Raw genomic sequence first — 25,333 nt, forward strand, 5'->3', positions numbered from 1 at the left:
AAAGGGGCTTCAGCAGGCAGCTGGAAAGCAGGAGGTGTCTCACAACTCCTGTCCTTTCCTCCCTTCTGTCTCTTTTCCTCATGTTTGTGCGCTCTGCTGTAGGGACTCATGGCCGAGCGAGGCCTCCTGTCATGGCACTTCACTCCCCTTCTCCTCCCCGGTGTCACGGGGTGGGCAGAAAATAAATGAGGCTGCAAGGAAGCGCAGGAGGTCCCTGGTCCGGCGTCTGCAGTTCCATTTAGCTCCCAAGCATTGTTCTGCCCACGTTTAGGTGAGCGGGAAGACGGAAGCCTTTCTGGAGCTGGCGCTCGGAAAGCGAAAAGAGCCAGCGAAGCAGCTGCCATTCAGTGATTAACTGTGGAAGTCAACAGGATGCGGGAGCTTTCCCAGCCAGGCACGGCTCGTGGCTCCACGCTGATGTCCAGCAGGTCTCTGCCTGCATCGGTTTCGGTTTTGATCTCTTCGTGGCACGGGGCTCTGGTAGCAGCCAGGGCATCGTCACCGGCCCGCTCTGCTCCACGCCGGTGCGGCCTCACCTCGGGCACTGTGTGAAGTTTGGGGTGTCACAGTGTAAGAAGGACATAAAACTATTAGAGTGTCCAAAGGAAGGCTACGAAGATGGGGAAGGGTCTAGAGGGGAAGACGTGTGAGGAGCGGCTGAGGGCCCTCGGTGTGTTCAGCCCAGAGCAGAGCAGGCCGAGGGGAGGCCTCATGGCGGCCTGCAGCTCCCTCACGAGGGGAGCGGAGGGGCAGGCGCTGAGCTCTGCTCTCTGGGGACAGCGACAGGACCCGAGGGAACGGCATGGGGCTGGGACAGGGGAGGGTCAGGCTGGGGGTTAGGGACAGGTTCTGCACCCAGAGGTGGTCGGGCACTGGGACAGGCTGCCCAGGGACATGGTCACGGCACCGAGCCTGAAGGAGTTCAAGAAGCGTTTGGACACCGCCCTCAGACACAGGGTCTGATTTTTATGTGGTCCTTTGGGGACCTAGGAGTTGGACTCGATGATCCTTGTGGTTCCTTTCCAACTCGGATGTTTATGCTTCTCTGATTCTGTCTTCACGCGGACAGCATAAGCCACCCTCTGGTTGACAAGGCCACCGTGCTGCTGGTACCACTGCTACTGGGATGGCTGGTAAAGAAATACAAGTCAGGATGACTTCTTAACTGAAGAGAAAAAGCATTAAGGCTTTCGTTGTTGTTGTTACAAATTTTATCTCAGCATTAAAAACGCTCTCCAGCTTCCCTCTGATCATCTGTGTTAGACTGGAACCAAACCAAAGCAGTTCTTCAGATGCTGCCTCTCCTCCCCTTAGGCTTTGCTGCAGGGAGAAGAGACACGAAGTCTGGGGAAACCTCTTGGCTGCAAGTAAGGAGAATTCCTTTAATTCAGCTGGGAGCAGTTATGACTGATTTCCTTCTTCCCCAGTGATCCAGAGCTGAGAGTGAAACTTTGCCATTAAAGCAGGCTCCAGGAAAAGGTTCGTTTTCTAGGAATAAATGGTTTCGCTGGGTACTTTTTGGCATCACATTCCTCCTCTGTTGGGTCAGAAGGATTTTCCCGAGGCATGATGTGATGGAGGAGTCAGGAAAATCCCAGCAGCTTTGTCACTGGAAGTATTTTCCTGGTGACAGAGGAATGGATGGTAATGCTCAAAAAAAAAAAAAGCAGTCCTGTCCAACAGAGTTTACATTGTGAATATTCTTCTGTGCAATGATGCAGGCCATGCTGACCAGCTCCTGGAGGACAAGGCAGGGCTCGAGAAAAAGTCTTGCGCCTCCTTGCAGAGAACCTGGAAGGTTCCTCCTGGAGCTGGTCCAAAATCCTGCTCCCAGTATCCACCTGATAAGGAGCATGGATGTGAAAACCGGCCTTGTCCTGCACCCCGAACGGCTTCAGGGTGAAGCAAGGGCTCTCGGAGCTGGAAGGCTTTGTTACACCAGGATGTGTTATTCCTGAAGTGCTGGGAAGAAGGCCAGAGATGTCAAGGTTCCAAAACGCTTCTGCGCACACGAGTGGCAAAGGTACCCACCTGCATCCGTGCTGCCATTGCTCTGCAAGGGAAAGAGAGATTTAAGAGGATGCTACGGCTGGAGGAGCACGGCCTCTGCTCCCAGCCTCGTCCAGGGAAGACAGCAGTGATGTGCCCAAAGTATCTCGTGCCACCTCCCTTGCAAAGAAATCCGTTCTGGGGCAATTTTGCTTAATAGCTGCAGCCAAATGTCCCCGTGCAGGTTTTCTGTGGTGAAGCAGGAGGCTGCCAGCTGGCGTCTCCTCCGTGAATGTTCTGTGATTCTAAGATTCTGTGGTTCTATGATCTCCTCCCGCAAATGTTCTCTGATTCTATGGTTCTGTGATCTCCCCCCGTAAACGTGCATGGCTCCTTACAACGCTGGGGAGTGAATCCTGCCTGCGAGCCAGGAGCTGATACCGAGGCTGGGCCCATCTCAGTCAGCTTGCCTCATTTAGGGTCACGCACTGCCCTTACTGCTCACATCTGCTGCTGATGGCTTGGAGCCATCTGCCAACTCTAGTCCCAGCTGTGGAGCTCCACAGATTCACCGTGTGCTTGCAGATCCTGGCACGAGGAGAGCTTGCTGGGTGAGGACCAACCCCAGAGCCACGAAGTGGAACTGAAACCAAAACTGGGCGCAAAAATCAGGTTGCCACCCTCTCGCCAGTTCACGTACGGCCACTGGCAAGGACAAAGGGTGCCCTGCTAATCTCTACGTGGGTGTTTGATGGCCGCTGCAGAGTAAGAAATGGGCCGTGACATGACAAAACCCCCAAGTGGCTCCACCTGAGACCACAATTAGAAGAGGTAAAGACTTAAGAGACTGCAGGAACCCCTCCACCACCCTGAATCATGCACTCAGGAAGTCGTCCCCAACTACAAGACTGGGCTGTGAGCAGAAGTAAGGGGCTGAACCACGGGATCCAGCCACGGGACGTTCCCTGCTCACTTCCACGCAAGCTTAGCACTGAATTTGTCCCTCCCCTTGTGATAGCTCGGAGCAGTGACCGAGCACGGCCACCCCGTGACAAGGAGCAGCTTGTGAAGGCTCCTCGTTTAAACGCACGACCTCAGAGGCCCTCGGTGGGTTTGGTCAAGACCGAGAAGCAGAGAGGAGGTCGGAGGAGACGTACGTAAGTCAAAGGCAGCTTCTTCACAACCAGCCTGGACTGCAGGGGCTGCGCACACTGTGGCACAGAACAAGTGACTGTGGCCCCATCCTTCACAGCCTTGCTCAACAGCTCCGCTCGAAGGAAATGCTCCTACGGAACAAGGGGAAAAACAACATTTCCAGGGAGCTGAGAGACGTGACTTGCAACATGGCTTATTAAAACAAACAAACACAAAAACACCCCAAACCCCAGTGACAAAATAAAAAACCCCAAAACCAGTGGCAGCAAAACCAAGCAGAATTCATGGGAGCTGTCAAGGAAGGAAGTGAAAGCTGGAAAGGAAGGAAGCGGGCAAAAACGGCAGACAGAAAAGGGAACCTACACGCTTGTGCTGAGATAAGAAGGCAGTTTCCTTGGAAGACAACACCCAAAAGGACTGTGGAAAAATGCTGCACCACTGCAACCTTGTGTCTTGCTACCGAATGCACAGTGGGGAGCAGTGGGAACCGAGGACAAAAAGTGTCCTCAGCTTATTTGTCTGCTACAGCCACAACCCAGGAAGTCAGAGTCTACCATCAGCATGAATCTCAGGATGAGGACGAATCTCACTTGATGCTCCTCCACCACACACAGACCCTGCAAATTTTATGATCAGAGACGAGCAGATTTTATAGGTATCGGGGTGCTGTCTCTCTCAGGGCTTTTTCAAACTGGCAGCGACCCATCCTGCCCGAGACGTCGTCGCTTGTAGAACTGCCTCCAGACCCCAAACCCTACAGGGACAGTGGGAACTTGCTCTTCCCTGCTGCTCTGCCTCTGCAATGCGCCTCCGAGGCACCGCTGCAGCTCCCAGGCAGTGCTGCTCTGGGAAACTGATAGCTTGCTTTGGTGCAGCGTGCTACGAAGCGCGGGTATCAGGGCCCTGAATTCCCTTTTCAAGGTATTGCTTACTTTGGAGAGAGTTCGCTTACCCCAGCCAACGCCAAAATAATCTTCAGGGACTTTGACATTAACAAACATTTCTTTGCACGTGTCACCGCCACGTAGAGCAGGTTCCATTCATCCTCAGGATACATGCCTAGATCAGAGGAAAGATAACCGGTGGCTCTAGAAAACATGAATGAACAGCTCTGCCACTCCAATGCTTTAGCTAGCGCTCCTGGAAGGACATCCCATGCTCCGGGAGAGCACGGGCTTGCAGAGGAGCACCCTCCTGGGTTTGCTGTGCAGTTCTAAAATCTCTCACCACTAAAATCTCTTGCCTCGTTTCACCTTCTCCCCTGGAGGTAAGGGCAGGATTCTGCATGCCCAGAGGAGCAGCTCGCTGCCACGCGTTTCTCCACCTCCCCAGCCACAGACTCAGCGCTTGGGGAGCTTCTGTGTCATCGGCTGAGCCAGATTCACTCTGCAGGCTCCTCTCTGCTTGCTGGGAAGAGAGCTGCTCTCCCAAAGCTTTACGTTAGTGGTGCCTAAAGACAGGAGTGGCTTTCCCAAGCGCGGTCCTTCTGTGTTGCCAGGAGGAAACCACAAGAGCAGCGAGCGCTAGGACAGCCAGTGTCACAGGAGCTGCTGGGAAGCACGGCCTTGCAGGACCAGCACCAGCAGCACACTTTGCTTTCCCACTTCCAGGTCAGGATGGGTGCCCCTCGCAGGCGTTCCCTTACCGATAAGGGAGTTCGGTATTCTGTCATCGCGAACGGCGTTTAACAAGCCGACGAAGTCGTCTGCGACCAGCACCGTATCAAACTCCAGGCCTTTGGCTTTGTGGACGGTGCCTATTATGTAATCTGCAAGGAATTAGAGCAGGAACAAGAAGGGCAAAACATCAGTCGCTGCAGCAAAAGCGGTGTCTTCGTTTCACAAGGCACCGAATCAAAGGAATTGATTTTGTTCTGCATTCATTTCACCTCTCCCCAGATACGAACTGGAAGCGGACCACTGCTAACAGGAACCTAGGTTGCTACAGACAACTTCCCTGCCAGGGAAAATGTCTGGTTACCAGCAGCCGGAACCGCAGCCCCAGCTCCCGAACGGGAACACTCTTTTATTTGATGAGTTTTCAGCATGATTGCTTTGTCCCCCCCAGTCCCAAATTTTAGTTAGCAAGTTGCAGGGCGACTACACCAGGAATCACAAGAAGAGAATAAAGCCCTGGGGCTTTCCATCTGCAGAAAATGCCACATCCAAAGCTTTGTTTGCCCCTAGCGAAGCCGCCTTAAGCAATCCTTTGGTGGCGGATTCATTGCCCTGAACTCCACCTGGAGCCCAAAATGTACCCCGAAAGCTGCTGTTCTCCTCCCTTTCTCCCTAAAAGGCTGGCTTGACCCAAACGCAGCCTCTGCGCAGAACGAGGCGGATTCAGCACTGAAGGTGGAGCGAAAAAAGACCCGGGTTTGTTTCTCTAAGACTTGGCTCGGCTTTACCTGCCAGAGCTTCTCGTGACACGTGGCTGCTCTCAATCTTCTGCACCAGCTCAGGCATCCGCTCTTTGTATTTCTCCACTATTGCAATCTTCACTTGCAGCTCCTTGTCATCGATGCGCGTCGCGTACTCCTTCAAACCGATGAAGCCATCGGTTTCTTCCCATCTTCTGATAAAGGGGTCATTTATGACAAGGTTTGCTGAGGAGAATGCAGAAGAGGACACGTTAACTTTACAGGCACATGTAATAAAAGGCATTTTTGATTTCTGATCAAATTTCGGAGTAAAAAATTCACAATCAAGGGGAAAAACTGAGCAGTCTGGAAAGGCTCTAGTGGGACCTTCAGAGCCTGGAGATGGGACTCAGACCAGGAACAGCCCTAGGGCCCTTCCAACCTGCATTATTCCTTCTTTTTACCCAGATGGAGAGGAGTTTTCCAAGTGTCTCATATTCCAGAACCAGTAACGACACGTATATGATCAATCACACACCCCCCCTCCGGCAGTTCAGTAACTCGTTTGTTGTTCTCTGCTCTGTACATAACAATGCACACAAATCGCTGCCAAGGCAGAGGGAGATTTTAAATGAGTGACTCACTTCCTAAACGATACCCACGAGAGAAAAGGAACCACGTGACAGAGCGTTCGACAAACTAGGTTATAGATATAATAAAAAAAACAACCAACAATCAACCAACCAAACAGGAAAAGCCTTTCGACAAATGAAAAATGAAATTAAATCAGAAAACAAAAGGCAAAAAAAAAAATCCCAACCTATCGGTTTACAGCAGTTTATCGGTCTCTTGTACTCAAGGCATGGCGGAGGAAAACTGCAGAGGGCTGCATAACGCAGACCCCCCAGGTTCTGCCTCTCTGGTATTAACACCAGCCAGGCCACATCGGCCTGAGGAAATATAAAATAAAACACCGAGAAGCCTTCCATTGCACTAAAACATCAGTGCTGCTGGGGCGAGGCTCACAGAAAGATGGGTGAGGAGGTACTCACCTTCCTTCCGCTTATCTGCAGGTTGACTGAGCTTCCAAATGTCATAAATCCTGCTCAGACCAAAACAGGCAAGCCCCTATGAAAAGAAAAAAAAAAACACAACAATTATTTTTTTTAAATACACAAGAAAAGATGCTGCCTAGAGTTTCTAGATAAGCCAACAGGGCCCAGTGGTTATTGATGTGAAGAAGGAGGGAATAAAGGAAACGTGCTGAAGATGCAGAGGGAAAATTATTCCTATTATGTTACCTCTTCCACTAACAAAAAATTTAATGTTGTGTTCATTTTAGCTTCTAATAGCTGCGCGTTGCTTTGTTAAAACAAACTTTAGATATCTGTTGTGCTGTAAATGCTCCTGGCCTACGGACTCGATGTTGTTCTGCAGGAGCCAGCTGCAGCCTCTCTCCTGAAATGATGGACCACCACGAGGCAGACAAGCTTGACAAACTGCCTGTAGATGTTTTAGTAACGTAAACCAAACCAAAATGCTCCGCTTTGGCAATATTTACTTTCAGAAAGTAAATATTTCCCCCTCCTTGTTTCCCAGTTTCTTTTGTTTTGTTCTCTCAAAGGCCTCGGTCTTAGCTCACGCTTCTCACTCCGCAATGCTAAAACCGCGAGGACAGATGAGCGTTTTGCTGCAGGGCAGGCAGTTCAAGCATTTCCTCAATTCCAAAATGCAACTTCCCAGTAGAAAGAGAAAAAAAAAAGAACTTAAAATATCAGCCTAAAATTCAGAACACCAGGTTCTTCCTCAAACACGTTCAGCACTAGGACAGCTGTTCACTCTCTGCGCTTTTACATTTCTAGGTGCAGAACAGGATCTCCGATTAAATCACAGCTATCCGCGTTTCAGAGTTTGAAGACTGAGGATTCTTCTGATGCTTCTGAAATGGGGAGCATTGTTAAAACGTCCCTGCGATTTAAGCACGTGAATTTCTGCAGACATGCACACACACGGGCTCCTGCTTCAGATAGATGGGTGCTTTTTGCAGATGAAAATTCAGTGCAGACCTGAAGAACTGTGAAAATTCAGATGAAAATTCAGTGCAGACCTCAGAACTGCAAAGATTCTGATGCTCTGAGCTTTCCAGTGAATCTTTCAGAGGTGATATCTCAACCCGCAGAGTTTAAAAGATCAGAATTTTACCTGTTTCTAATAAAGGCCCTATGAGAATGACTCCATTTTATTCAGTTTCAGATTTATTATCAAATACGTTTACCTTCTAGATGCTGAATTACTCCACGGCTCGAAGAACATTAACATTCAAACTGATGCAGAAAAAAAAGTGAAATGGAAGTGACAGAAGTCAGAGAAAGGTGAAGGGTAGCTAGGTGCAGCCTTAGCTTAGCTTCCTCGAGGGTTTAAAGTTCAGCGTTGCTGGAAATCTCAATTCCCCTCAGCAGCAAGGCTGGCAAACCAGCTTACCCAGGCTTTCCTGGGTATATTGAGACTGGGACCAGCCCACCACAGGACTGGAAATTAGGAGTGATCACTGCACCTACAAGCCCCAGGGTCACCTCCAGCTTCAACCGCTGTCTTTGTCTCACGAGACAGCTTGAAAACTGTTTCTTCTCTCGGGGCACAGCTTGCCTTTCCTTGCTGGCAGAGACGAGGAGGGTGCTTACGCTCAGCCTGCATTTAGAGCTGATTTTTATTTCCCTAATACAGGATCACAGTGATGCTGCCAGCAGCCAAAAGCAATTAGCAGCACTCCGTCTAATGCAAACAGTCGCAGTGACGTGTTGCAGCCATGTATCACGTTCCCTCGCCCTGTCCAGCAGACTGGAGCTGCTGCTGCCTCCTTTGAACCCTATGAAATAAGAGGCCACACCGCACAGAAAGATGATCCTAAAAAGGGAGCCACGCTTGCATGGGTTTGAGGAACAGCTGCTCCAAATGACCAGGCTTTCTCCTTGAGTGTTAATTTTAAACCTCGGTGCTAAGGACAACAGTGACCACGCTTATTTCAAGACCTACAAAGGTGTCACTGCTGCAGGCCCGGGGACATAAAAGATGCAACGGCAATTTCTCCTTACCCCAATCACGCGTATTTTAATCTGCCCCTGTCTCCCAGTAAGCCTCACAGCGTCCTCGAACACATTAAAATTGCTTCGTGATAGGATTGTTATCTTCCCTTTCACGCTGCCTCTCACATCACCTGCGCAAAGAAATTCCCAGTTAGCCAGGGCAGTTGGAAAGCAGATATTTAAAAAACGAAGATTCTCATAAATCAGGATTAATCCTGAGATGGGCTTATTGGAGTCTGGAGGAGGCCACGAGGACGATCAAAGGGCTGGAGCAGCTCTCCTGTGAAGACAGACTGAGGGAGCTGGGGGTGCTCGGCCTGGAGAAGAGAAGGCTCCAGGGAGACATAAATTCTTTATTATGAGGGCGGTGAGGCCCTGGCCCAGGCTGCCCAGAGGAGCTGTGGCTGCCCCATCCCTGGGGGTGCCCAAGGCCAGGCTGGATGGGGCTGGGGGCAGCCTGGGCTGCTGGGAAGCGTCCCTGCCATGGCAGGGGGTGGAATTGGGCGGGCTCTGAGGTCCCTGCCAGCCCAAACCATTCTGGGATTCTATGATTCTAAGCTTTGGTAGCTCTGTGACTCGCAGGCGCCGAACAGACCTGCCACCGACACGACTTACCCTCTTGGTTTCCTCCCACTAACGTCTTATTCCTGACGCTCTTGCAGACATCCAGAACGGTTGCTCCAACGTAAGCTATTTCAGGACCAAATCTGAAACTCTACGTGGAAAAGGGAAGGAAACAGAAAGCAGGAAAAGAAGTTGTTATAACCTACAAAAGTATTACCATATATAGAGAACACAACTTCCACCAACCCTCTGGACAATATTTCTCTTAGAAAATGCACCCAAATCCCCCCGCAGCCGTTCCAGGCTGTCTTGTTTTAATCTGATTCATTCTGCAAGGAGTCCTAAAGGTTCCTCCCTTATGTTAGCTGTGAAAATGGTGTAGCTGCATTGTTAATCAGGCCAAAAAAACAATACCCCACTACCCATTTTTCAAGCCACACGCCTTTCCTAACGACAAGGTGGGATCACTCCAGCACAGTGGGTGCAGAGTTTGAAGAGTGTGCCGCTAATCCAGGAGCAGCAAATACTCCACGATGGTGAACTCAAGAAGTCTGGCAGCTAGATGCCTTCTGAAGAAGGGCATGAGACATTTTCCACTGCATTCGGCATCTGACCAGAGAAAGAGAGCAGCAAATCCTCATCTTACCTGGGTCAGGTAGTAGATGTGGGTGTGAGGCACCGTGTAGAGGGTATTGACGGCACCTCGGAAGCTATAGATCTGCTGGTGAGGGTCTCCTACGAGGATTATCCCGCACGTCTGTGAGAGCACAATATCCACGATGGCTGCAGGAAAACATCAGAGCATTAAAGGGGAGCCTGCTCATAAAGCAAGAGGGAACTGTGAATTATCGTGTGCCTGTATCGAGGCAAGACCTCTTTCCTCGCAACTCACGGTGTTTAAGATGAGGTCAGCACAGCTGCAGGAGAAAGCGAGCTGGGGAGCAGCACAGGGAATCGTGCAGCTCATTAGAAGCTCTGCAAGCATCCTCCCAGTATTTTAGCCCTGCGGTCCCCTTCAGACAGCGTGCACAAGGCTGTCATGCTGCCAGAACAACGGCTTGCATCACGCACAGCTGTGAAAGCGCAGCCAAATCCCCCGAGCCCCAGTGTCCAAAGAGCACACGTGGGAGATGGTCTGATGAAGCCTAACAGCTGCTGAAAAGATCAAACCATCTTCTGTCCCCCTTCCTGTGTTCCTCGGCACACAATTCAGTCCACCTAGATCCCCTGGCAGAAACAATTCAACCTGCTTTACAACAGAGAGCTACTCCTCATATCTCTGGCAAAGAAAGCCGACAGTCTTCTGCTACATGGCTCAGTGGTTTCGGCTGGGATAAGAGTTAATTTCCCTCCTAGTAGCCGGTACGGTGCTGTGTTTTGGGGTTAGGATGAGAATAACGCTGATGACACGCCCATGTTTGAGTTGCTGCGGTGCTTACACTGAATCGAGGACTTTCAGCTTCTCATACCGCCCTGCAAGGAAGCTGAGGGTGCACAAGAAGCTGGGAGGGGACACAGCAAGGACAGCTGACCCCAAACTGGCCAAAGGGACGTTCCATGCCATACGATGTCATGCTGAGCAATAAAACTGAGGGGGCTGGCCAGAAGGGCTCCTGCTGCTCAGGGACGAAGTGGCCGCTGGTTGGTGAGTGGTGAGCAATTAAGTTGTGCATTTCTTTTTTTATATTCTTATTTTATTCTATTTTTTTTTCCTAAACTTATTTATTTTTTCTTTCTTAAACTGTCCTTGTCTCAACCCAGGAGTTCCTGAACTTTTCTTCTGATTTTAATACCACGTGGGAGGGCAGGGAGGAACTGAGCAAACGGCTGTGTGGTGTTTAGCTGTCTGCTGGGTTAAACCCCAACACTCAGGAGCTCCCAGAGTGGTGCAAGGAACAGGCAAGACCTGCATGCTGTGCCTGGTTGGGATGGAGCAGCTCTGCTCTTCTGATAGCTGAACCACTGAACGTCTCCCTGCTTTCGCAATAAGTCACATCCTTGGCTATGCTGTTAAAGCAAAGCACTAGCAAAATGGGCTGGATGGCATGTCTGGATGCGCAAAGCTATTAAAAGCTACTGCCCCTCTGCTGCCGCGTATGTTCTCCTGTACCCTGCTGCTACTGCAAGCTGCTTTACTCAGTCTGCAAGGATCTGGGACCAAGTGAAGGGTCAGTTGTAATGTTACAGCTGAAAGAAAGACATTTTTAAACTGTGCTACTTCTCACACCCACCCTTCCTGAGCACACAAACGTGCTGTCTGTAAAGTGCTTGGGAAGGTTGCAGCTCTCCTGCCACCACTCACCTGGGGTGCAGTCCTGTGCTTCATCGACAAAAACGGCATCATATCCTGAAAGCTGAGGCTTACTGAGCTGCCAGAGTTTCAAATAACCTGAGAGAAAGAACAAAGCGTGTCAGTGAGAAGCTCATCTGCTTGTCGTGATCTCTTAAGAGAAGCAACTTCTGGCCCTACTCCTCGCTCGGAAGTCGCATGACATTTAGGAGGGTTGCAAAATTCTGTTGCTCCCAGATGTCGCTTGTCCGTCTTCGGCTGTGTGAAGGATGAAATAAAGTAAAAAAAAAGCAGCCTGACTGCACTGGTGGAAGGCAATTATGCTGATGGCTTAACTGCACAGAGGAGATGACAAGGAAGAAGGTTTTCCCCAGTACAAGCCACCTCTGGCACTATCTCACAGATGCCAAGAAGAGGAAAGGATGTGCTGGTGTCAGCAAGAAGCACTCCCTCTGTTAGCACTCATCTGCCCTCTGTCTGACACAGAATTTCCATGACTTTGCTGCCAATCACACACATCCAAATAGTTCCACCAACTCTGAGGCCAAGTAGGAAAAGTGTAAACCTCCCGCTTTTGGGCTCCCTGGTGAGCTAGTGGCAGCCGAACAGGGATTTTGTACTTTTTGAAGCTTATTCCTGGTACGCAGCCAGCAGTAAGAGGCATGTATCCCTTCAGTTTTGTATTACTGCTCTTCACCTGAAGGCTGTTTGACATCTGTACTCTCTTACCATCACAAGTTATCTTGTATTTCTTCTCTACATCTCCGTTCAGGTCCTTCATGTTGCGCCATATCTCTTTTGCTTCTTCCACATTGATCTAGAAAAAGTAAACAGAAAGGTCAGGATAATTTGCTTTAAGCAGAAAAATAGTCCAGGCAGAGCAGCCCTTGAGATGGCAGAGTAGCTGGTACAGGCAAGCTATCAGCTTGCAGCATTTAAATGCAATATCCCTCCCAAATTCCTTCCCTGCTTCCAGACAACTTCCTAATTGAACTTTTCCTTCTGGCTTAAAATACAGCCTGTCCACGTCTAATTCTCTGAAGCCTTTCTCCTCCTTTTTCTTTTGTTTCACTACCAGTTAACTTCTCCCCAGAGCAGTCTTTTCTAGCAGTAGCCTCTTGAAAAAGAACATTTCTTTGGTCCAGCTATTAGGACAGCATGAAACAAAACCCCCTACCTTCTGTACACTTACACAGACCTTGTATTTATTTGGGTTTCTCTGCATGGCTTGCGAGGTGTTTAAAGGTATTTAATATTCTGAGGCTTACAATTCATTCCCTGCCAGCAGCAACGACTGCAGACAGGATTTGTGCCAGCTGGGCTGGATCTGATCAGCTGTTATCAAGGCAGAGCAGAAAGGCTTATTTTCTCCACGACTCCAGCCCACGTTGTCCGCAATGCCAGTCCTTTAAGGCTTGCTGGGACGTTTGTGCTCCAGATTAGAATGCTTGGCTTTGGCTTTGCATATCAAAATTACAATAAAAATGTTTATCATCTTCACATGCAATGTCACAGTACCCCTCAGGTCCTGATACAAATACATAAAATCCTTTCTCTTTTTTGTTACAGGGAAGAAACATTTGCACTGAGCAGCAACAGTTGTAAATCTCCTGTCTAAAAACCAGCTGTGCGAGCGTATCAGGCCCGGTTCCTTTGGATTTGTCACCAGAATAGGTTTTGACAGTCATTTCTTACAGCTGAAGCACGAATACCCATGAACTATGAGAGCTAAGGGATGACTATAGAAATATTCTACACCTTGCAGCCCGACTCTTCTTTCACCATGGGTACTTACTTTCTTTTCTTCTGGGCTGACAAGTGTTTTCTCTCCGTGGGTGTTTATGAACCAAATAGGAGTGTGCTCTTCACAGATCTCTTCATCTGAAGAGGAAAAGAAGTTTTCGAGGGTCTGCAAGACTGTTTTTCCTCTTATGACCCGAGACTGTCCAGCACGGTTCCGGATGAGGAAGCTCATGGTATAAGCCGTCAGCTTCGACACGTTCAGCTTGCCTTTTTCGTTATAGCTGTGCCACAGACGACGAAAAACAAGAGATGTTGAAACATAGACAAAAAGCCTACCGGAAAAGATAGGTCATGCTGCACACTAATACGTAGAGAAGCTGTTTTATATACCCCACTTTAACCTAGTAATGGAACATCTTAAAAATCTGCACCTACTTATCCTCACTGTACTCCTGGTGGAAGCAAAAACTCGTTCATTTTATAGATTTTCATAGACAAAACGTCAAGCCAGAGAGGTATTCCCATTGTTCACCCCAGCAATTACGGATTGTTTTCAGAGCCAGGCAGGAGGATTCCTCTCCTCTTTTGTGCCACGGCCCATTTTCCCTTCTGCCTGCAGCACAGATGCCCCAACAGAAGTGCTGGTGGTGCTGGAAACTGAACCCTTAGAACAACTCGGGTTACAAAACCCCCTTCTCTGCTGAAGAAAAGCAGAGTTTAGAGTGGGTTTGCCACTGAATCACATGGCAATTAAGAGTCTGGAGTGAGGCAGGTAAAAGAAATCAAGTGTTTCCTGCCATTATTTTTGCTTCCTTGAGTTGTGGATAATTACTTCACAACCAGACCTTCCTTTCCTGCCATGTATTCCCTTCTCCCCTGGTCTTCAGCAAACGAATCGAAAATCCCCACTCACTATTTGCCGACGCTTCCAAATGCTAACGAATGGAAAGTCCTGCACGTAACGTTTCTGGGGAAGACAGATTTTCCCCTCTCCACAACGGCTTTGCTAAACGACACGTAAAGGAAGTTGAGGTCGGCAAACTTCTCCGCGTACTTGGCCAAAGTCGAGGTCTTTCCTGTACCTGGAGAACAGAGGAGAGTAACCAAAAATCATCGACAGGAACGAACGAACGAACCTGGCCACCTTTTAGCAGCTTTACCTTCCCCCTCCGCTGCTGTCCTAGTGGCACCGCAGGGCTATTTGCAGCTAATGGGAATTTCTTCACCGCCTCAAATGAAATCAGCAGAAGCCGCAGAGCAGAGCGGTTTTGAAAAATCCCATTCTGCAGCCAAAAAGCTTTTTTAAAAAAGCATTTTGCTACCCAATATTCTTGAATTCTGAGCACGCGTGAAAATACCGGTCCCCTTGAGAGAAAGCTTGGTAAATGAAATGTTAGAATTGCTCTTTTAAATGATTCATGGGTTCCTTTCCTTTGGGCGATACAGCCCAGACCACGAAATGAACAGTACCGAAGCGTATTTCATCCAGCACATTTCTCGTTTGAATTTGACATCAAATCTTTGGTGGACCCCCTAGGGAAGGATCCGGTGCTTCCAAGACCTTGTACGCAGAGCATAGATGCAGAAACACTTTCAGCTTTTCTGCCGCGGCATCACTCACTCTAAGGCATCCTTTGCATTGCGTTTAGCTAACAGACCCTTTCGCAAGGGTCTTCACATCTGGAGAAGGGTTACAAGGCTTTGTACTTTTTGCCAGCAGCTCCTCAAGCTCTTTTTTCTGCTCTGCCTTGTTGCAGTTACAGAGGAATTGTCAAGAGTTCATGGCTTTTTCCAGACATCAGAAACCGCCAACGGTGGCTTCTGTACTGTGCTGCTTAGCTCTGTGCGTAACTTGGTGGAGAACAGGAATCAGCCCTGAGCCCCCAGCGGGGTGTCTTTAAAGGAAACTCTGCAGGTGAAGGGAGATGATTTACTTCTCCCTTTCTCTTTAAATAAGCTTCCTTGATTTTTAGTGATTCCCCTTTTCAAAACAGAGCGCAAGTGCAGACGATTTCTTGGCTTGCGTTGCTCCTACGGAGGTGCTAAGTCTGATCAAGTAAGAGCAGCTCCGTCTAGCGGCCTGCAGACAATAACACCATGAAACAGACCCAGCACACGATGAAGCAACGCGTGGAGAGTCGCTTCTCCTCTCCTGGCTTCCTGACAACCTGCTCTGGGCAGTCATCAGCAGTGCCCACACGCTCGTTTCCAGCACTGTGCCCCACCACGACATTTAAGCAGCTTGCACAGTGGTAGCCACCGTTCCTGTTCCTCTGCAAAAGCTTTCTCTGATTTTTGCAGTGATTAAAGGTAAGGTTGATCCCCTGAAATCCACACGGTTCCTCAGGCAGAAGAAGCAGGGAGGGACGGAGCAGAATTAGAGGCTGCGCACTTATTCTTACAGCATAATTTCTGGCTCTTACCTGCAAATGCCATAATTTTCACCACTTGACCACGCTCAATTTTGTGATTCAAAATCCTTTGCTGCTCGTGAGTCAGTTTCACTTCGGACAAGCGACTAAAAAATGAAAAGAAAAAAAAACACAAAGAATTAAGAAGAAAAATCCTGCCACAAAACCAAATGTACTAACGGCAGAAGGAAACCCACGAGTGATTTCTCCCACCCCACAAGCAGGAACGTGGCACTGAAGTCATTGTGCAAATGAGAAGAGCAGCCCCTTCCGCTGAGTAAGAAAAGCCTGGAGAGCGCAAAACTAAAAAGTAAACCTTGTGGAAGGTTACATGGGAAAAGATGTCCTCAAGGGCCCTAAGCCATGCTTTCAAAAGGAATTGGGCACCTCGTCGGCTTAGGCTCATTGAAAACAAACAGCAACTTAGGTTTGGGGTGTTTTGTTGCTTTTAGGAGCATGTATGTTAAATTGCTCTCGTATTCTTCAGTGTAGGACATCAATTATCCCTGCCTCACACGGGAGTTGAGAGCTTTGATTCATGTTTAGAAATGCATTCACCACTTCCAGCTGGAGTGCAATTGTTTTATTCATAAAGCTCTGAAACCTGTAATCAGCACGAACCAGCTCTTCTCACAGGGGCCTCCCCCATAGGATGTGTAAGTGCTGAAAGCCTTCTTTAAGGATCCTTGACATTTCACAGCCCCCAGGACTTATTCTTTTATGGAACAAGCAAATTTCTGCTCAGAAAAAAAGACACAGGAAAGAGTGAAAGGGCTGGGAAGCCAAGACGCAACGAAAGCCAACATCTGTTGGGTTTCTTTTTCATTATGGCCTCTATCACTGTTGCGCCTTAAATCATCGGTGATTTTATAGGATTTATCTTTGCTGGGCCTCTGTGAGGGATGAAGGCGTTACTGGGGATGAGGACAAGGAGGCTCAGTGACTCAGCCCAGGATAACTGCAACGGAAGGGGCATCAAGCCTGGTTCTCTGCAGGCCCTGGAACTGTTTCACTCCTACCTTCCCTTCCTTCCTAGGCAGCCAACCAGTGATAAATTATAGCAGCTGTATACGTAACAGTTAATAAATAACAGTTATGCAACAGGATCCAGAAAACAGGAGCTGAATCAATATCCTGCAGCTGGTGTCTTCTTTCCTCCCATTCACAGAAAATAACATTCTTATAAAAAAAAAAACAACCAACACATTACTTGCACTACAGTAACATCACCAGCAAGCCAGCCCCCATCTTGCACGACTGCAGCTTGCACTTCTCGAGGAACTGGCTGTTAAAATTACGGCATGAATTCTCTCCTCTTTCCAAGGCCTCTTATCTTAGGGGGAGCCACGAACTGGGAGGGCATTTCGGGGTGATTCAGGCTGTGCAAAATTTCAGCAGCCATCACAGTGTTCCACCAACACCTAGCCCCATTGGTTAATAAAGACCCCTAAATCCAGTAACTTAATTTTTCCAGATTTAAGGTCTGCCTCTGCTTTTCTTCTAAGAATTCAGGCAGAAGATGGCAAGGAGTAGAATAAAGTTTTGTACCAATCCTTAGGAATCTTGGAGTCTTGTCTACTAGGCCTTGCCTTGAGATTTTGCTCCACAACTGAGGTTCACCATTCCACCGGTGACCTTCTGGGACCACCTATAATATCATTACCTGGACCAGAAGTCCTGTCTGCACTGTGAAGACTGTGTTTCCTCTTGTATCATCTGTGGCATAGTTACTGAAGCATTTTCCATCAGATACAAGCAGTAGAAAACGTTGTAATGGATCCTGGCAGAAAGGAAAAAAAGGGAATCTATCATTGGGAAATCATCAGGAACAAATTAAACTTCTGCAGCCACCTGAAAGACACCAACATTTTGAATGCTTCCAACAGAGGAACGCACAAAGCCCAAGCAAGCCACCTTTTCCAGCAAAGTGGTAGGACCCAAACTCTCTTCCGAAGGGAATAAGCCAACAGCTTTTCTGTTGAAGCTCATCAGAAAGTTTTCTGCTGCCTGCACTGTGCAGCACTGAGGATACCCCAGGGCATCAGGCACGAAGATCTGAGACAACGCTGGAACCAATTGCAGGAGGAAGGCTCCAGCGAGCGCTTTAGTGGGTTGTAAAGACAATATTACTATTTTAAAATGTAGTTAGTGATACCTTGAAAAGTGACTGCAAAGGCGCTGCGGGGACAGCTCTGTTTGTGGCCTCTCCCTTGCTCCTGATCGGGGTTTGTCAAAGTTTGTGTCCCAGGCTCTGTCACGGAAACGTGAACTGGGAGCAGAGTCCACAGAAGTGGGAGCAGAGTCCACAGAACCCTTGTGTTCTGCCAAACCACCATCAGCAAGAGTCCGCGGCAGCCTGAGAGAGAACCTGGGGCTAATTTAGACCTCTAAAGTGAATCAGTTTCAGTAACTGTCAGATAATTATTTTATAAAAGTGTGCCACCCCTGACAATGCTTCATGGGGCTTTGGTACTGCAAAGAGAGCAGCCCAGTGACTCGGTGGTTTTAAATTAATTTCCCTCCAAGTTCACTGTCCTACTTCGGGCTTGCCACTACCGTGGTTTAACTCTTTTAGTGCGGCTTTGTTCCTGGGACCTACCAGCTGCCACCCTGGGCCAGACTCCAGGACGGATTCCCAGAAAGACTTCGGGTCTCACATGAGGTGACCTGCACGCTCAGACTCACTGGTTGCTCTAGGAGCTGCAAACAGGTCCCAGACAGTTCCTCAAGGACATTTTTCCGCCTTATAATCACAAACCCGGTGTGGTTTGAAGAGATAATGGCAGAAGAGAGGCGGTCATTCATATTTCTCCTGGTGTAGGTTGTTCAAGGAGGTGGAGACGGGATGTGGGTGACTTTGACTACTGGTGAGTGACGCCCTCTGTCTGCCACATCTTCCACAGACGTTTTACTCAAGTTAATGAATTTAGCCAGCAATTAGCAGTCACTGACAGGCCAAACAAGCATCCTGATTTCCCTGGTTGGTCGCACGAGCACACAGCCCATGGTTAAACAGAGGATGAACTCAGGCTGGGCTAGAACTTGCAGAGGGCAACTTACAGAACTGTCGTCTTTCTGGCTATAGATTTCTTTTCCAGTGCAGTTCCTTTCCAGTCTTACACGAATTTATGCGTGTCCTTAATCCTTACCTCACCCTCACCGCAATTCTGAAGCAACCTGTGGGCTCCGACCTGCATTACCAGGCACCTCTGTGACCAGAAGGCGCAGAATAGACTGCTAAGCACAGGCACTGAGGGCCCAGGGGACTTGTAGCATCATTTAAGAAGACAGAAGTGAGTAACTAGTCTCAAGAAAGTAATAAATGCATTGTTTTAACCGATACATATCTAATTCTAAGCAGAAATTTCTACAGTTGCTTTGAAACCTGCTTTTGTTTCTGAAAAAAAGTTATTTTTCTTGAATAAATAAATGGACTTGAAACTTGTTTTTCTTCTGAAAAACAAGTGGACTCTGAAACGGTCCAGGAATTAAAGCAAATCTAAAGGCAACGCTCCCAAACGTTCCTGCAGAAGGCTATGGTTGTACACAATGTTCCCAAGAAACTGCATGCACGAAGGAACTGGAGAGCCCGAACCAACAGGAAGAGAATATATGCTCAGGAGCATATATTCACAGCGAATATCACATATTGCCATGCCTTGAAAGGGGCAGTCGGGCAGGAAGCATCTCTCCACTCCTCACCTGTTAGTGATGGCAATGCTCTTCTCTCTCATCGCGTACAGCAGCGTGGCTATGCAGTAAAGGGTCTCGGTCACGTCCACGACGGACAGGGCAGAGGAGGGTCTCTGCAGACATGCTATCAGCTTCTGGATATCGCGGACGCCGTCGGAGAAAAGCACCATAGCTGTGATTACGGCCCACACGTTCTCAGGCTGGTGCAGGGAACAACAAGGAAGACTGAGCAAAAAGCTTTGAACCTTTGGAAACAGGTAAACCCTGCTTCAAACTCAAAAAAAAACACCACTTATGCTATGAATAGTTAAATTCTCTTCAGTCACCCTGAACAGCACAGAGTACAACTCCAGAGGGAAAACTTCCAGATGTGAGAGGGGAGACACAACCTCAAAGCACCAGCAGCTGTTGGGGATGAAGGAGAGGAATGAAACCTACCCCCGTCCTGCTCTGTAAGTGGGGCAGCGTGTTGGCGATGCAGACCTCAGCCTTGGAGAAGAGGTGATGACTCCTCAGGAGCGGGAGAACCACGCCGGGATCTACCTTCCTGTTGGTGGGGATGGCAGAGACGTACCTGCACAGAACGGGAGCAGCAGCGTGTGTAAATAAGCATTATCAAGTGAGCTTACAGGAAAACGCCCTCTCCAAAGCAAAACAACACTATTTTTTTTTTTATTTGGGGATTCGCCTGGCGGGTGCTGGCATCCAAGCTCGTTACCTGAGCTCTCAGCGAAGAAGAGGAAGAAGGTGGTGCTTTTTTGCCTAATTCTATACCACCCCTGGTGATTTCTGTTGTTAAAATAATTCCTCCTTCCTCATATTTCTGTAGATCTACCTGTTTAGAAGACAAACCCACTTCTCTTCTGGCAATTCACAGGATAAAACGGGACGAGACCCAAAGCAAAGAGGCCTGAGGATCTACAGCTACAAAGCCAAGCGCTGAAGTGGACTTACCTGATCAGCCCCAAGACAGCCCCTTCATGCTGCTTTGTTATGGCAAAATCCTGCAAGATCTGTTCCACTGTGCACAGGGCCACGTCCTCCTTCATCAGGTACCGGTGGTACAGCTTCTTCCAGGGAATGAACTGGAATGTGAAACATAAATCACCACCTTTCACCCCAGAGCACTGGAAAACAGGCTTCTTCTGGCGAGAAGCTACTCAACGTGACGTCCAAAGAGGACCCCGATTTCAAAAAGTCCCTGTAGCTTGATGGAAACAGGCACCTAGCATGAGATGGGGAAGGAAAGAGAGAAGAGCTTGCTCCTCCTTTAGACTGTCAACATGTCTAAAAAAGGCTGGTTTTTCCAGAATTATGGGAATAGGGTGACATCAGCTTGGTTTCAAATGTCCAGTTCTTATAGGAATGAGGATATTTCCCGCACCGTTGCGCGGATCTGCTCTGAGAAGGGTTTCAGTGCTCAAAATCCGTGTGCCCGTGAAGCCCTACACCCTGCTGCTTGGACTTCTTCAGTAAAAACTGCCAGGGCGATGCCTTTTAGGCTGTTCCAAAACAAAGAGCAGCCCTGGGAGAGGACTTGAGCACAGGGAGCATTCAGTGCACGTGGTTAGTCCCCCTCCACTCTGAATGAGGCTGAGACAACCTTTTTGTATAAGTTGGGGGTTTACAGAGTGAGCGGTGAGCCAGTCGAGTGCTGCCAACTGCCTCTGAGGCACAGAGATCCTCGCTGCCCCCAAAACGACGGCCAGAGGGTTTGTGACTGTCTGTACCACGATGGCATTGACTGCAGATGAACCAAGCTCTGTGAAAACAGAGTTAAAGGCCATTCCTGTAAAACCATTTAACTACAGCTGACCCCACACACGCAGACACACACACAGGCTGGGGACAGGGATGTGCACCGGCTGCGAAAGGACACAGTCCAGTCTGATAACCAGAATTTCCTGCATGATCCCTGTCAGGAAAACAAACAAACAAAAAAAAACCTGCATGGAAAAGGGTGAAAGGGGATTTGGGGGAGTTTTACAGGATGTTCTTTCTGTGTAAGGGAAGAATGCATCAAGGAAAGCTACCCCAGCATTGAGACTGTCATCTGAGGAGGTATTCACTGCAGTCCTGAGGGCCAAAAAAATTCAGAAAACTGAATAAGAAAGGATGGAAAGGATGTGAGCATTAGGGAATTAAGGTGACAAAGAGAGACAGACACAGCAGGGATGCATTTGCAGCAACCTGTGAAGCCGCAACACTGAGAAAAAACAGAGCAGCAGAGAAGGACAGGCCCAAATCAACCAGCAGGGCTTACCAGCGGATCGCTGACTACATCCCTCCAGCAGCGACACACCAGGCTCACGCTCTGAAACAGGTCAGTCACCGGCAGGAAAGCGAGGACGTTCCTCAGGACTTCAGCAGGGAGATCTTCGATGCTTCCCTGAGGCACCTCCCAGCTGCGAGTCCCCAGGAGCCCGTAGTGTGCATCCGGGATCGGTTCCACTTCGTCATCATCGAGTTCGTGCTTGATTTGGGCGCGTTTGGGACGAACCACTGGCTTCTGCTCGGGCTCACCCCACAAATCGTGCGCTCTCTTGGGTCTGCCTGCAGCTGCAGAGGACCGAGGCTGTTTTCTGGAGCTTTTCCTGGGAGCGGGTACAAAGTCCTCGTCCTCCAGAAAGGAGGATGAACCACCACCGGCCTCCAGCAAAGTGGAGACGCTGCCGAAAGACTCATCAGCTTCGATGAAAACAGGGTCCAGCAGCTCTTCCTTCACTCTTACGTTCTTCTCCCCACGTACATGCTGTGTCTGGGAGATCTTGAAGTAATCCGTGATGCTTTTCTGCCGCCCCTGGGCTACGGAAAGAGGAGGAAAAGCATCAGGGAAGCATCAGAAACAGCGCAAAGCACGTTGCTCCTAACTGAACTACGGAGGAAACCGGAGGCATTCGTTATTTCTCAGCTCACAGATAGATGAATTTATCACAGGTGAACTCTCCAGCTCCTCTGGCGGCCTACGGGAGTCAACAGAACAAGATTCATTTTTCTCACAGTCCACATAACCTGGTGCTGGGAGGAACGGATTAAAAAAAATGGATTAAAAAATGCTTAAAAGTGGAAGGTTGGCGAGGAGGATGGGGTCAGGACGGAAGGCTGGCGAGGAGCACTGCAAATATTCTCAAGAGACCTTGCAGCTAGGAATGCGTAAAGCCTGGGGAGCAGTAATGTAGAAAATTTAGAAAATACAGCATCAAGCCCGTATCGGGCTGCTTCCATCCCAGGATAAGATACCGAGGCTTTTAAGAGATAAACAGCCATTTCTGGCCAGATGCTTCCCGGCGGCAAGGCCAGAAAGCGCTGGAGACCAAAAAGGGAAGCAAAACTCGGGAAGGGAATGCTCTCAGCAGCTTCTCCCTTCTTTCTCCGCCAGCCAGGCAGCCCATGTCGCCCGCTGACTAAACTTATCAGCACCAGGAGCATTCCCTCCGTCCTCCTCCTGGTCTGCAACACGGCCCGATGCTTAGCTAAGAGGAAATTTGGGAAAAAAAAAAAGAAATCACAAGCAGCTACTGCTGATTTTAACGCATTTCGTTTCGGAATGCCGATGAAGAAATGAATTAAAGAGGCCTCATTTGCAAAGTGCTGCTTAAAAAAAAAGCTGTCCCAGTGATTTCTGAGTCCCGTTTGAACTCACCGTGCGCGGCATCACCCTCCAACAGCAAGAGGCCGATGACGGAGGGCCCAAAAGCCTTGTTTGCTGCCACCTTATTGAAGTTTTCCTCCCAAAAATCCCTCGGGCTTCAGAGGGCTTGCAAACAACGTACCTTGCCGATGCCTCCTTCCCTGCTGGCTGGGCTGGAGGCCCCTGCTGAGGTCCCGGCTGCTGTGCTTTTGGCTCAAGGGCTGCGTCAGGGAGGACAAACCTTCGGCGCTCCGCGCGAGAGCTCTGCAGTCGCCAGCCATTAAGTGCATTTTCTTGGATCGCCTCACTGCTTCGCCAGCGTGCAACAAGGAAAAAGAAAACGGTTAGCACGGGGGAAGACGCAGAGCACCCCTTTAACAGACGCGCAAGTTTCCTCTCCGAAGTTTTGCAGGGCGGCCCCCGGCGTTTGAGCCAGGGCTTCCTCCAAGCGGAGCAGAGCTTCTGAAGTCGGAATCGCCCGAGGTCCCCGCACCTGCGACCCCCTGGCTCCATCCCGCGGCGCCTGAGAAGTTTTGGCAGAAGCCGACGGGCTAAAACCAGAACCCGACGGGCTAAAACCAGAACCCGACGGGCGTTTGGTGGCTGAAGAGGCAAACGCAGGCGGCTGCGGAAACAGCAGGATGCCGAGGGGCCCTGCGGAGGCCTCGCGCGCATCCCCGAGGGAGGCAGCAGGCATTCGTTGAAACCTTCAAGGGCTCCTCTCTTCTTTACGAGGGCAGGCAGGAGCAGGACTACGAGCAACGCCGCTCCCGATGATGGAAAAGGCACGAAGGGAAACCGAAAGCACCGCAGAGGACGGGCTTCCTCTTGATAATGCGGGTTCCCACCGAAGAGCCGCCCGCTGCCTTCACTTTGGCTTTATTACCGCGCTGTGCGGCAGGGGATAAGCCCCCGCGAAACATTTCTGGCAGCCGCGAGGGCAATCGATAGCGGGAGCCAAGGGTCAGCGGGTTTCATGTGTGGGGTTTTCTCCTTTTCGCCCACGTCAGCCCTGCGGGGCCGGCGCTGAGCTCCCCACGGGCCTCGCTCCCCCACAACGGGACGAAAACGAAAGGCGAGGAAGGCCGCGAGGGAGGTGAATATTCAGAAGCGGCGCTCGTCGCTTGAGATTTTAAATCTGAAATGGGGCAGAGCGATGCAGGACCCCCGATTCTCTCACGAATATCCGAATATCAGAGCCAGGGAGCTCGGCCTCCGCACGGTCTCGTGAAAGATGGGGCGCAGGAACGGGGGCAAAGCCTCTGCTCCCCAAGCCCTGGACATCAAAACCCCGGCGTGCCAGGATCGCGGCATGAGGTGCGATCCCAGAAGCCCGGGGCTAGAAGATGAGACCCCTCCGGGCTTCAAACTGTCCACGTTTTTTTCCCCCTTTTCCCCACATTTTTCTCTTGGCACCAACGGCCAAGACAAACAGCAAAGGGCTCCCTGCCCTCGTCCTTCCGCAGGGCCCCGTCACGGCCGCCCCGGCTCTGGGGGGTGCCCCCGGTGCCTCAGGGCAGCCCCCTCCTCATCCCACAGCCGAGGGACCCCCGGAGCCCCCCCGAGGACCCCCCCAAATAGCTAAGGGACCCGCTGCAAAGGAGCCCCCCGCTGTGAAGCCCCCTCCTCCCCTTACCAAGGACCCTGTTGCCACAGACCCTATTGATAAAGGGTCCCCTATTGCTGAGGCCCACCCTTAGGACCCCCCCCCACCCCCAAGGCCCCCCCCATCCCCAAGCTTCCCACCAATCCCCAAGGGCCCCCTCAGTCTCCAAGGCCACCCCCAATCCCCTAGCCCCCCCCCCATCCCCAAAGGCCCCCCCTCAACCCCCAAGGGTCCCCCTATCCCCAAGGATCCCCCCCCCAATCCCTAATTCCCCTCCAACCCCAATTCCCCCCCATCCCCAAGGTCCCCCCAATCCCCCCCCAAATCCTCAAAGCCCCCCCAAATCCCCAAACCCCCCCAATTCTCAAGGACCCCCCCCCATCCCCAATCCCCCCCCATCCCCAAGGGACCCCCAACCCCCAAAGTCCCCCCATTCCCCCCCCCCAAATCCCCAAAGCCCCCCAAATCCCCAAAGCCCCCCCCAAATCCCCATGCCCCCCCCCACTTCCCAAGCCCCCCCCCCATCCCCAAAGCCCCCCCCCATCCCCAATGGACCCCTCCCCAACCCCCAAAGCCCCCCCTCAAACCAGGGACCCCCCCCGTTGTCATGGCAACCCCAGCTCTGCTCCCCCCCCCCCAAGCCCCTTCCCCGGGCGAGGCCCCCCCCGGCCCCGCTCCCCCGTTGCTAGGTGCCCCCCGTTGCCATGGCAACACCTCCGTTGCTAGGGAAGGGTCCCCCCTCCCCTCCCCAAACTCACTCGCTCCGCGCTCCCCGCGCGCTCCCGGAGGCCGGGCCCCGCCCTCCTCCCCGC

At 50.4% G+C, this 25,333-nt stretch overlaps 1 protein-coding gene across 4 annotated transcripts; it reads right to left on the reverse strand.

Annotated features, from left to right (window-relative positions):
• Nucleotides 1-1,193: 1,193 nt before the first annotated feature.
• FBH1 (F-box DNA helicase 1) lies at nucleotides 1,194-25,330 on the reverse strand. Of its 4 annotated transcripts, none has more exons than XM_083841196.1 (21): nucleotides 25,280-25,330; nucleotides 23,058-23,222; nucleotides 21,548-22,089; nucleotides 20,239-20,369; nucleotides 19,723-19,858; nucleotides 19,294-19,484; nucleotides 17,255-17,371; nucleotides 15,604-15,698; nucleotides 14,094-14,262; nucleotides 13,233-13,461; nucleotides 12,167-12,254; nucleotides 11,450-11,536; nucleotides 9,794-9,930; nucleotides 9,199-9,298; nucleotides 8,593-8,714; nucleotides 6,553-6,628; nucleotides 5,549-5,746; nucleotides 4,790-4,912; nucleotides 4,097-4,203; nucleotides 3,147-3,275; nucleotides 1,194-2,053 (listed from the first exon to the last, which is right to left on the reverse strand). In XM_083841196.1, coding segments are annotated over exons 1-21 (3,048 nt in total). In that variant the 5' UTR covers nucleotides 25,281-25,330; the 3' UTR covers nucleotides 1,194-1,948. The 4 variants fall into 4 exon arrangements, with proteins under 4 accessions (XP_083697322.1, XP_083697325.1, XP_083697324.1 ...); XM_083841199.1 differs by having other exon boundaries at nucleotides 23,058-23,225; nucleotides 25,280-25,319; XM_083841198.1 differs by lacking the exon at nucleotides 25,280-25,330 and adding an exon at nucleotides 23,623-24,562.
• Nucleotides 25,331-25,333: the final 3 nt, after the last annotated feature.

The sequence above is a fragment of the Anser anser genome, assembly GCF_964211835.1.
Source record: "Anser anser genome assembly, chromosome: 1".
In the NCBI taxonomy this organism is placed as follows: domain Eukaryota; kingdom Metazoa; phylum Chordata; class Aves; order Anseriformes; family Anatidae; genus Anser; species Anser anser.

Excerpts from the sequence above, each read along its gene's own strand:
- FBH1 (XM_083841196.1), bottom strand. Across the intron at positions 19,485-19,722 it reads ACTTACAGAGCAGGACGGGG|CCTGAGAACGTGTGGGCCGT; the intron begins GTAGGTTTCATT and ends TCCCTGCACCAG. Across the intron at positions 2,054-3,146 it reads AGAAGCTGCCTTTGACTTAC|AGCAATGGCAGCACGGATGC; the intron begins GTACGTCTCCTC and ends TTTCCCTTGCAG.